The following is a 12,525-nucleotide window of genomic DNA, read 5'->3' as shown; positions in this document are numbered from 1 at the left end:
GGCAGGGAGGGCGGGAGAGGAGGGCGGGCAAGGGGCGGAGCACCTTTAAAAGGACTCCCGGCACAGGGCTGCCCCCTCCCGTCCGCCAGAGCCCCGCAGAGCTGCCCAGCCCTCCGGGAGCCCCTCGCTGTGGGGAGAGGCAGGTGATGGTTTAGTTCCTCCCCGGGCAGCAGTGAAGGCTCCTGGCACGCGCCTGGAGCTGGAGGAGGTCAGGAGGCCCCTCTCTACCCTGGCCTCTTGGAATTACTTCTTGGTGCCTCCCTGCTGCAGGTACGTGCTGCCTGCACCCTCTATGAGGCTGGGAGGGTGCCCCAGCTAAGGAGCAAGTTTTAGAGCGAAAGGCTTTCTCCAAGCTGGCCTTGTCCCAAACCTGTTATTGATACAATCTAAACCTCCTCTTAAAGCATGGGTTCACATCACTCCCCAGGTGTTAGTTCCCTACAAAAGCATTATATTCTCATGTTGAAAAGACAACTAAACCACCAATTTAGGGTATAAATTAGCTTTGTTTTCTTTATGGGAATGATGTAGCTGCTTGTTTTACAATAATTTTCTTCCTCCTTTCAATCTCAGGTATGGTAGTTGCAGCAGAAACTTCTTATAAACCAGGACTTGCAGTTCTGGAGGAGGCAACAGTAGCTGGAGACCTGCCTGTTACCCAGAGAGGCTTCAGAGAAAGTGAGTGAGTTTTGAGTTAACAGCAGCATTTTATTTGTGCTCCCATGTGGTAGAAGGGGTTTGCCTTCAATGCCATACTCCCAGTTGCAGGAAAATTGTGAGAGAAAAGTTGGGAGAGAGGGAAAAGTTTTTGCAGGAAGTACAGAGCTTGCAGCTCTGAGGAAGACTCGTGAGGCAGAAGATATGTTAGGGAATAAATGGAGTAGCTTCAAAGTAGCTGTAATTTTTGGAAAAGGTGGACTGTGTTGGCCAGAGGCTGCAGGGCTGCTGTCTGCATGTGGAGGGGGAGCACTGCTGTGGGTCTGTGTGCACTGACTGGGCAGGGCTGGGAGCCCCAGTGTCCAGCAGCAAAGGAATTTGGAGACTAAACCTGCCTGTTCAGGGCAGAGGGGGCTCATTGCCCTTGGCTGGGGAGTTGGACTAGATGGTTTTTCAGGTTCCCTTCCAACCTAAATGATTTTGAGCTGTAGATAGACTTGCTGTAGCCTCCTGAAGTATTTAACATTGATGAAATGTTGCTGTGCACCTGGGGAATGTTTGTTAGAAGGTACTGGGGCCTTTCTTTGTGCCCTGTGTGTCTCCTGCCCTCATTGCTTACAGGTGATTGTATTCTCCTCGTCAAGCCCAATGTCCCACACCTGAGCACACGAGCTGGAGTCACAGTCACACCTGGACTGTATTAACTGATGATGCCCTGCTGGTAGAGCTTCCCTGAGTTACAGAATTGCCTTTTCTGTGGTGTACTATACATTCTATACACACATTCCCTTGGACTGTATAAGTTTAGGTTGAATTATAGGTGTGAATTTATAGCAATTCTTACAAAACGGATTTTCTAGTAATTTTTCAGTGTGTTTTCCCTCAGTGATGGGTTTGGTCCAGCCCGTTCTCCCCTTGCTTCTCCTCTTCCATTCAGCAAGTGAAATGATGATGAGTTGCTACTTCTCACAAGTCCTTTCCCTATGCTCTGGCTTAATTCCCGTTCTGGAATTTCTGGGGTAGAGGATTAACACGTACAGGCAGTTCTTGTGGGGCTGACTGAGGTCTTGGCAGTTTTGATGATTCTGATGCTTGTCTAGTCCAGGATGTCTTCCTGCATTTTCAGACTGTCCTGGGAGCCAGACTGGACTGGCGAAGGACATGCAGGGGAGTTGTAAGAACATTCCCAGCAACTGCGTGAGCGTGGTGTGGTTGAGATCCCAGCGTGTCATTCCAGAGGTGTTCTGCCTTCAGCCCAACAGCTTCACCTCCCCCCTGCATTTATTTGTGGCTCATTCATGCCTGCAGTGGAGACCTGCCCTTGCTGGAACACACAGTGCCATGGTATTATTACAGAAATTCAGTGTTCTCAAGGCTCTCTCCTCCCTGCCAACCCTCTGCTCTCATGGCTCTGAGTAAGCCCAGGCTTGTGTTCATTAAATGTTGTGAAGTCTTGGCTTTTGCCAAAGTCAGGTGAAAGCTTTTCTTTTTACTGTGAACAAGTAACTGGGTGTGAGCTTCTCTGCAGGCAGCTGCCAGCAGGTGTGTGCCTTCTGTTCCCAAACAGAGTTCCTTGCTAAAAACCTCACTAAGGCAAGTGAGAGCCAGAAGCCAGAGCTGCAGTCAAGATGTTTTTTTTGTCCTTGGAGCATTAGCAGAGATCCCAGGCTGTGCTCTGAGCGGGCTCCTGTGGTGCAGGATTGGAGCTCTGGGGTCTTGTGAAGTCAGGGACTGTGTCTGACACCAGACAAAGCTGACAAATTACTCCTGTCTGGAATTTCCTCCTAAAGAGCACAAGGGATCACTCGCTTGAGGCACGTGGTGCACACTGGAACTATGTGCCAAAGCAGGAGAGCTCTGCAACCCTCGGGCAGCCTTCCTCCCACCACAGCCCAAAAACTACTCTGCAGGGTCCTGTTCTTTACAAGATACTTTAAGACTGCTTTAATTTTGACTTGTTGGGTCTGAGGGTCCACTAGAAAATGTGTTTATTTGCTGCCTTACACCTGAGTGTTGTTAAAACCACGGGTGCTGAGACAGATCTCCTGTTGGAGGCTTGGGAGTTCCACCTCCCTGAGTGAGCAGCGTGGCTTGAACCCTGCTGCTGCCTTGCCGCAGTGGGATGTTTGCCTGCTCTCCAAGGGCCCCTGACAGATGGAGCTAAATAAACCTGTGTTATTGATTTCCCATGCTCGGAGTCTGTGGATAGCATCCGAGTGCTGCAGGATAGGGAAGACTTCATTAAGGGAAGATTGCTGGCCTGAGGTACTGCCTCTGTGCAGCCCCTGCTTCTGGAGTAGCAGGGCACTGGATGGGATGCCTGGGAGATGGGTGAGTGTGTGTTGTTCACAGAGGCCTCTGGGCAGATTATAGAGACTCGTCACTTTTTTATTGGCTCTTTGTTGATGTTTAAACTTTACAGTGTCTCCTTGGTCACATTTGTGAGCTGGGGAGGAGGGAGATGGATAAGATCTTTCTACCTGCCTCCTAGTGTTTAAAGGATGGAATAGTTTGTTTAAATTAATCTTTCTGCACTGAAGTCCTTGAGTAAGTACTCTGCTAGGCTGGAGCCTGCTGTCACAGAGAAGGTCCCTGCTCTTGACAGGGGCATCTCTCAAGCTCTGCTGGCTGCCCTTCTACAGGAAATACTCTATTTCTCACTGCTGCTCCAGCCTCCTGTTGGAGCCTGCAGGGAATCTGTTTCTGTTCCTCTCTGGCATTTTCCTCTTACACACTGAAATGTGTCTCACGTGGGAAGGTGCAGTTTCACTTGTTAATCCAAGAGCAGATGGGGAAGGTTGGGGATGTCCTTTTATTTCCTTCAGCTCTGATTTAACTGTGACAGTGAAGCTGGCACAACCCACAGTCTTGCACTGACTAGGACAGTGCTCTGCAGAGGTTATGGGAGTGGGGAAGGTGCTAAAAGTGATGCTGAATTTGAGATACCACAGCAGGTTTTTGCTGGGTTTGCCTGGGACTGAGGCCTTGGGCAGAAAGCTCCGGGGAGCTCAGGGCAGCTCCAGCCTTGTATCATCAATGTGGGGAAGCCCGTTTTGAGCCATTTTGTTATCCTCTGTGTTGCCTAAAATTGGCTCTTAAAATAAAGCTCTAAGACTCAACTGGTGAGTTTTAGGAGCCAGGCATTCCTTGATTACGATGCACTGTGTGGTCACAGCACACTGGCTGCCCTGGCACTCAGCTCCCCAGGTGCTCACAGGGGTATCTCCACTGCAGCTGATATGGCAGCACTACAGGACTGTTCATTTTCACTCCCTGCATTCCTGTTACATATCCAGGACATTCCCCAACACCTGTTACCATATACACAAATCCTTATAAGGTCTCTGAGGGGCTCCATTGAGGGTCTCTGGTGGTCACCTGTGCAGCCAAACTCTGTTACACCAAACAACTTGTTCATTCTTCAAAGTCAGCTTGACTTGGCTTAAGTTGGGTCCTTGCTGAGTTACACTAAGGCAAGGTGCTGTTTTAACTGCTTTAAAGATCAAATAGATTCTTTTATATTTGAGGAGGACATGAGGTTTCACCTTATTTGAAACAACGAAGCTTTGAATGTGTTCATATGTCCTGAGCATGGGGTAGTTTCTTCTTGCAGAGAAAACCTCGAAAGTGGCTGTTACTGCCTGGCTCCCTCCATTTCTGTGTGCCTGGCTTTGGGAGCTGAATAAAGAAAATGGCCTGGACTCATCTTGATAACCCCATGCAAGGCAGAGTTATTTGCCTGAATTAAAATATCAGCCTGAAACCTCTCCCAGTTCTGCTGGAGCTGATTCTGACTTGATGCATCTTCCTGTTTTCACACTTTTGCCATCCTGGTTCAGACTCTGACGGAAATAGAGCTGAAAGGTTCCAGGAGAGAGGCTGTTCTGATGCTTCCAAGAGCAGAAAATGTGGAAAATATCGTCAGCAAGTTCATTGTACACCTGTGAACAGGGGAAAGGTCTGTTGGCAATGAGTTCAACATGGTGTTAACAAGGACCCCCACTTGTCTTCAGCTAAATAAAACTTGTCTTACAGCCACTGCTCAGGGAAGTGTTTCTTCCAGATCCAGTGCTTTGATAACCCCCCACTCCTCTGAATATATGCATTTCCAGCAGAGGTGTTCGCATGGATGTGGTTATGGAACAGGATTATTCCTCAGTGTTCTGTGGACCAGGGCATGTGTATCATTGTCAGCTGGAAAACACTGTGGGGGTGGTGGGAGCCTGGGACCAGCTGCTCCTTTCCTGCAGTCCAGGAGACCAGAAATGGTGCAGACCAAGTCCAGGAGACCAGAAATGGTGCAGAATGAAATCAAACCTGCCCTGCACCCCAGCCCTGTGTGCCCCGGGTGCTCACATGGGCCAGGGCTGGGCTTTCCAGCAGGGAAGCTGCCCTGCTTTTTGGGAACATGCTTCACTGTGTGGAACCTCTGATACAGCTGAATGCTGTAGAATGACCTTCCTTGTCCTTCTTCAGCAATTCTCCTTCCACATGCTGTTTGTTTCTGGTCCCATGTTTATCTGACTGCTCAAAAATAAAAACATGTTGGGAACTGCATCCAATGTTAAATGTTTCCTGGGACCTCCTTTCTAAGAATCTGGACCCAGTTTGTGTGCTGTTTGTTCCTGGCCTTGTAATTTGATAAAATAGAGAAAATAATTTCCAAGATCTAATTTTGACCTCTATAAAGACAGCAGATGATTTAAAATCATGGAAGCCTGGGATGGTTTGGCTTGGAAGGGACCTTAAAGCCCATGCAGTCCCACCCCCTGCCATGGGCAGGGACACCTTCTACTATCCCAGGTTGCTCCAAGCCCTGTCCAACCTGGCCTTGGACACTTCCAGGGATGGGGCAGCCTCAGTTCCCCTTGGCACTGATTACTCACCATGGCTACAAAAGCTGTGGAAAATGCATAAACCACAGTAAACAAGGTCAAAGAAGGACATTCCCTGGTGAGGCTCCTGGAGAGCAGCAGCAGAAGGAGCAATGCCACAGATGTATCCACCTGCTCATCACTGGCCTCAGTCACCTTCCCTGGACACAGAGTGTGATCCAGGGAGAGCTTAGTGAGGGCTCAGAGTGGTCCTTTGCCTGAAAACCTTTGGAATCTCTGATGTTGCACTGTTCAGTGAAACCAGTGGAGACTGTGCATTCTTTGCCATGGCACTAAACCTGAACGTGTCATTGCTTCACAAGCACGTTTCACCTCAAGGAGTGTTTGGAATATGGTGTGCCAAGGCCTGTGCAGGGAGGATGAGAATGCTGTAGGTTGAGGCTGGACATTACAAAAGCAGGTTTTTGGTCTGGCTTATGGGATGTTTCAGGAGCATGTGGTCCTGCTTGCAGCACTCACTGCACCGCTGGGAAACAGGCACGGAGCCACCAGTGCTGTAAACACAATGTACTCCTGCCCAGAGAACACTCAATTATGGGTCCAACCATGTCCCAGTGGCTGAGCAGATAGTTTTTGGGGTTTTGTACAAGTTCTCACTGCTTTTATGGTATTGTGGCATCTGTGACCGCTTGTCTCCCTGTGCTGTGGTCTGCTGCCCTCTGACTTGTGCAGATCAAGCTGGAGTCACGCTGGGAGCTGTCAGGGATCCCTGACTTTGTGGTTTGGGCTCAAAGTAGGACACAAAATACACCCCTGCACGCCCACTCAACAGTTCTGCTCTCCAGAGGTGGTTGGCAAATGCTGGCCTTTGCGGTTTTAAAGGTGTCGTTAATCCTTCCCGGAATGCCAGGGCCCCGAGGGCAGAGCAGCCCCGGGAGCAGCGGGAGGGACCGGGCTTTGGGGAGCTGGGAGTTCGCCCTGCTGTGCAGTGTCACGGCTCTTCACTAGAGGACAGCATTACACATGGCAAAGTGTCATTAGCACGGAACAGCGCCCGGAGAGATTCCTTAGGGATTATGTGCGTGCCAGGAGTAAACTGGGGTTGAGGTTACACGATAATTCCCTAGAAGTCGGGAGCCATCCAGTCAGGGGCGTTTAACACCGTGGCTTAAATCGGTGTCTGCAGACCTTGTCTCCTAAAATATCTGAAGGGTGATGCTGGGGGAGGCAGAGCCTGCGGGATAGGTAGGACAGGGAGACAAGGAAGAGTCTGCACTAAAAAAAAAAAAAAAAAAAAAAAAGAGGGACATTTTTGCATATCAAAACTGTTGCAGCAGCTGGTGGGATGCCCAGTGGTGAAGGTGAGGGATGTAGGATGGGTGTGCCCTGGATGATGGCCTTGCTGGAGAGAGGAGAGGAAGAGGAGAGGAAGGGTGGTTGGAATAAGCAAGCACTGCTCCCGCCCGCTCCGATAGCAGAGCTGTGCACGGAGGGCAGGACTGTTGCTCCATCCTATTGCTGCTCCATCAGCCCCTGTGAGGACAGAGGCTCCCACACAGCAGGCACTGGGAAATGGAAGATAAGGAGGCTGGGCTGGGCAAAAAGGAGGGAGCTGCAGCTTTGGGGACCACCTTTGTGCAAGTGGGACCTTGACCCTTGATGCTGTGGCACCGTGTGGCCTCACAGGACTTGGGCACTGCTTTTGGTGCTGCTTGTGTTTGGTTGGGTCTTAATTATTACTGTTTTATTTATTATTTGATTATTTTAGGGGTTTATTCCTTAGGGAAAGCTGCCCTTGAGTGACATGTGAGCAAAGCTGTGGCAGGATTCTTACTTCCTTCAGGTTGGTTGGTGAGGCAGAGAAAGCTGTTGACTGTCCTGGTCTGAGGGAAGGCAGGACAGGAGCAGCTTTTCTGGGAGGTCCTGCTTCTGGCTGGAAGCACCCTGGGATCACAGAGCTGTGATAACTGTGCTAAATATCAGACAGGCCACTGGATCCAGTAGCTGTGACTGATCTCACCTGCCCTCAGCAGTACCAGGTGGCAAAGCTCATCCCACCTCTCACTGTGACCTCCCTCCAGGGCCTTCCTGCAGTGCTGTCAGTGTTCCTGAGGCTGGGAGAACAGCACCTCTGAGCAAGATTGATGCTCTCTGTCCCTCCCCCTGCTGCTCCCTAATTCAAAGGGAAGAAGCCCTGGAGCTGCTCTGACCTTGGAGAAGGGATCAGGGGAGGGTGGAGAACTTTCATTCCTCATTGCCCCCTCTGTCACCTGCTGCTTCTCTTCTTGGGAGTAACAGCATTCCCTGAGTGGGGGATCCTGTGACCCTGCCGTGGCTGGGCCTGGAATTCCCCAGTGACCCACATGGCACGTGCAAAGGAAGCTTAATGCCACGGGTGTGGCTCAGCTGTGAGACCAGAGGTCTGTGGAAAAGTGCAATGTGTGTTAGTAAGTGCAGAAAACACAATGAGAGCTGGAAACATGGAAGCTCTTATTCCCAGTTTGTTGTGCAGATAAACCCTTTAAGGGCATGTACAAAGGATGTTGGGTTTGTTCAGGGTTCTCTGTTTCCTTTTCAGGAATCTCTGATTCCTGCCTTCTTTGTTGTTTTACAACTGGAGAACTTGGTACAGTACTTAATCTCTCCTGCCTTGTGCCACTAGCACCTGAGAATGCCCTTAGGATTCCTTCAGGCTGCATTCCTGGCTGTCCAGGCTGCTCCAAAGCACCAGACTTACCCAACTGGGTCCATCAGGGCTGGGAAGGAGGGACTAAAACATGCAGCTGGCTGCCGTGGCACAGTGGGGGGGTTGTCCCCCCTGCTCCGAGAATCTGTGCTACCTCTGACAGCCTCTTGTCCCTCTTGAGCACTGACAAGTGCCACACCCCAGCTTTTATAGGAGACAAGGATGACGTCCCACTGTGTGTCTGGGAATCCTTTCCAGCCAGAGTGGCACAGTGATCTCCACTGATGATGAGCTGTGGGGCTCTGCCTCTGACCAAAATAACCTTACCCATGTTGGACCTTTCAGAAGCCGCTCCTGGGGAGCCAGTGCCCATTGGCCACCAGAGCCCCTCTCCTCCTTTGCTGCCCACACGGAATTCCTTCATTCCAGGGTCAGGAGCAGGGACTCCTTGGCCCTGTTTGCCTTTAACCTGTTCTGCTTTGGGTCACTTCCCTGCAGCCTCGTCACTACAATCCCCCCTCTCCCACCTCTCCCATTCTGTGTCCCACAGTGTCCGCCACAGACTCAAGTGAGTCCGGAGAGTAGTGCAGTTCCTCGGGACTCTGGGAATGTTTTATTTCCTCTGGGGAATTTCCAGCTGCTCTGCTGGTCTGTCTCACTTTCTGGATGACGTTCAGAGGAGCCCGTAAGAGGAAGGCTGGACAGTGCAGCGAGCGGCCCCAGCGATGGAGTGATTCCTTTCCCGGGATATCTGGCCCATCGCGCAGAGGGGGCAGTCCGCCTGCGGCCAGGGCCGGGCCGCTCGGGACCGCAGCTGCCGGAGCAGCCGGAGCGCTGCTGGCAATGCCTGCACTCCCTCAAGAGAACACTTAAGGAAGTTGAGCTGCGGAAGTGGAGCGAGCCGGGTGCCTCACGAGCTCCGCTCCGAGGAGCGGGTCCCTCCGGAGGCACAGCGGGTGCCTGCCCGCCTGCCCACGGGCACCTCGGCCACCGCCTGCCTCGCTGGGTGCCCTGGGGTGAGGCTCTGCTCGCCTGGAGAGCTGCTGATTTACAATGCAGATTCCTCGCTCCCTGCCCCTCCTGAGCTGGGCTGGGATATAAGAGGCTGTTTGCTCTCCGATGCCAACAGTGGCCATGGCAGAGCGCCCTGCAACGTGAGAGGCGCAGATAGAGCAGAGGGGCCGAGCGGGAGCGGAGTTTGCGGCTGCCCTTGCTCCTGGAGGCTGAGGAGCACAGCAGCGGGACCATGTCCGTGCTGACCCCCGTGCTGCAGCCCCCCGAGGTGAAGGAGTACCTGTGCAAGGGCGAGCGCTTCATCAAGTGGGACGATGTGAGTACTGGGGCTTGGCTTCCCCACGCTGTGTGTGCGGCGGCCCCGAGACACCGTGGTGTGGTCAGGGTTTGTGGGGAGCCTCAGTGTGCTGGATGGGACGTTGTGTGTCCCACCTGAGAGCAGAGATCCCTGCGTGGGGAGAGGGAACTGGGAAGAACAGGAGAGCTGAGGGCTAAAATCAAGGGCACTGTGTGTGAGGGGTTGGGGATGTGGCGGCTGCACCTCTGGTTGGGGACGATGGAAGCAAACGGAGTGAGTGTGCAGTGGGTCTGCGTGTGCAGCACTGGGGTGGGATCCAGGGTCCACCCCTGGGGAGGATCCCGCTGGGATCTCCCTGGGATGAGAGGCACACACATCACGTTTGGATTGTCCGGAGGAGCCTGAGGGGTAGGATCTGCTCCAGAGCTGAAAGGGCTCACTGTGCTTTGCAGACAGAGAGGAAATCGGGCTCCAAGTTGCTTCCTCTTATGGCCCTATTGCTTGAGTGGATCAGGGGGCCGTGGCCTCCCACGCCTGCCCTGCTCCTGGCTCTGGGAATTCCCAAGTGCACGGTGACAGCGTGGCAAAGGGCCTGGGCTTTGACTGGGCTGGAGCCTTGTGGGTGCTGCTCTTTCCAACTCTGTGTTCTCTTTACCTTCAAAGCAGCCGGTTTGCAGTCCTGCCCTCCTGTGTGAGGGGAAGAAAGTGAGGAGCAGAAGTTAATTTGAACATAACGGTTCCCACCGTTGTAAGGAGGCAAAGGAGTGTGTTCACCCCGGTACCCACACACCTGAGCAAGAGGTGGATTGTCTGCTGCTGAGCAGGGATGTGAGAAACGGGGGGAGCCCAGGTTGTGGTTATTCACCAGGATCTGGGGACACGCTTGTTGACGTGTTGCAAATGAGATATCAGAAGGATCCTCCAGCAGCAGTGCAGGAGGGATTAGTGCTTTTGTGGGTGTGAAGCTGGAACAGAGTTTGAAGTCCCAAGGCAGTGTGTGTGGGGGGGTAGATCACTTGTGTGCAGCATCAGCACAATGTCTGGGGCACCAAGAAATGAGAGGGCAATGTGCTGTGCAGCTGGCAGAGGGGATGTGTGCTGAGTAATACAGGTTGGAATATCACTGCCAGTTACTCCACTAGCAGTACATAAACAGGAGGATGACACCAGGGTCCAGTGGAAAGTGCAGCCTTCCCCCTCCTTCCCGTGGGCCCACTGCCTGCAGGGTGCACTTGGGGCTTCTTGGAATTCAAACAGGGATCTGGTTTCTGAGAATAACAGTAACCAAAGTTGTCTCAAATTGCTGCTGACTTTGTGCTCGGTCCTTGGAGGCCATTCTCCCCAAAACTTGAAGCTGTTAAGTACTTCACTGGGAATTCCTGGGATAGGCTCCCTTGAAACCTAAGGTGGGCCAAGTTGGGCTTCCAAGACCCACCAAGTGTTTATTTGCTGCTGTAACCACTGGAGTTCGTGAGCTTCATTTCTGCCTGGATCTTTCCTTAAAGTTTACAAATTTGTAAACATTCCTAAAAGGTTGCCTGAGCTAAACAGTTTGGAGGCTGGGTCTCCACCAATAACAAAGGCTTCTCCATAAGTGGGCTGTTCTGGTCACGTTGCTCCATCACATCGAGCTTTCCCAATCCGGGGTGAGAGCAGGCTGCAGAGGATGATGGGGAGAGCTCCAGACTGCAGGATTGCTGTGCTTTAGAACCCCTGAGTGTTGGTTTTCTGTCTCTCTTTGAGTTGACCTGGCCGTGCTGTTGGCAACAGTTTGGAACTCCTTCCACGATAAGTGGGGCAGAGGAGTGAAGGTAGATCAGATTGGGCTCTTACATCACTCTGTACAGTTTGGGACTAGACTGGGGGCTTCCAGCAAAAAAAAGCAAGCCCACACTGTTTCTACAGAGCCCTCACCTTGTCCAGCTTTTGTAAGGCATTGTCTGGAGGAGAGGGCAGTGGATCCCTGATGAGCAGGGCTGTTCTGACCTGGCCCACAGTTCCTGCAACACCTTGGGGTAAGGAGCATCTCTGCTTTGGTCAGCACCCAGCAAACTGCCAAGCAGGCTGAAGAGGACATGGACAGTAGTTTAGTTCAAGAACCAGCTTGGGAACCCTTTCAGAACCCCAGGGAGGGCACAGAGTAGTAGGTGACCTCTTAAGTGGGGCAGATGTGTGTGGGTTTGCTCAGTGCTGACTCTTGGCCCTTGTAGTAGAAGCAAAACTGTTCCTATCTCTGCAAGACTCTGGACGACAGCATTTTAGCAGACACTGCTTGCTTTCTGCCCAGAGTTGAGCCCCACAGTGTGAGCAGCTGCCAGTGTGGCTGCCAGACCATCTTCTGTAGAATCCTTATTCCTTTTGCTGCCAGGAGCCCCCCGTAGGAGACCCTGCCGGCACCCCAGGCTGGCACAGCCCTGCTCAGGAGCCTCCCTGCAGCCTCAGCTGACCTTCAGAGCTGCTCCATGGCAGATAAGGCTAATCTAGAACATGGCACAATGCTCTGGGTAAGAGCACAGTGCCTGTGCTGCTCCTCATGGCTTGTGGCCACGTGTGCAGGGAGCCAGCCAGGAGCTCTGGGGACATGGACATGGTACTGGGCAGGTCAGTGCTGTCCCAGAGCTCTGGGAACATGGACATGGTGCTGGGCAGGTCAGTGCTGTCCCAGAGCTCTGGGAACATGGACATGGTGCTGGGCAGGTCAGTGCTGTCCCTGGAACTGCAGGAGAACAACAACAGGGAGTAAGAGGAGCACATGTGATGCACTGTGCAATGAGCAGCTCATCATAACAAAGATATTGGATCTGGAACTGGAGGTCCCTGGAAATACTTTGGAATAAAGAATGAGTTCAGTGTCAAACTGACAAACCCAAGTAACAGATACAATGTCCAGATTTCATTACTGGTTTCATCTCAGCAGCTGAGTGTTTCAGCTTCATGAATTGAATTTGGAGCCTTCCCAGAAATGGCTCATAGGCCTTATGATCCTGTCTTGTGTGGCACCAGAGGGCAAGTGCAGTGAGGATTCTTCTACAGTG

The 12,525-nt window shown here is 52.2% G+C and overlaps 1 protein-coding gene across 2 annotated transcripts in view; it reads left to right on the top strand.

The window, feature by feature from the left end:
- The first annotated feature begins 151 nt into the window (after positions 1–151).
- Positions 152–12,525, top strand: part of PLCB2 (phospholipase C beta 2) — a 50,875-nt gene continuing 38,501 nt past the window's right edge. Inside the window, exons 1-2 of one of the 2 annotated variants that reach the window (XM_027749322.2) lie at positions 152–270; positions 574–678. Coding sequence is in view for 1 of the 2 variants with exons in the window: in XM_027749321.2 (XP_027605122.2) it covers positions 9,425–9,508 (84 nt within the window). In the remaining variant the exon portion in view is untranslated. Of the gene's footprint in view, positions 271–573; positions 679–9,099; positions 9,509–12,525 lie in introns of those variants that run through there. The other variant, XM_027749321.2, reaches the window with a different exon arrangement.

This window comes from Pipra filicauda, unplaced genomic scaffold, assembly GCF_003945595.2.
Source record: "Pipra filicauda isolate LSUMZ 115617 unplaced genomic scaffold, ASM394559v2 scaffold463_size517996_pilon, whole genome shotgun sequence".
NCBI classification, from domain to species: Eukaryota; Metazoa; Chordata; class Aves; order Passeriformes; family Pipridae; genus Pipra; species Pipra filicauda.
Note: the sequence above shows the minus strand (reverse complement) of the source record. Positions and strands in the feature narration are given on the sequence as shown.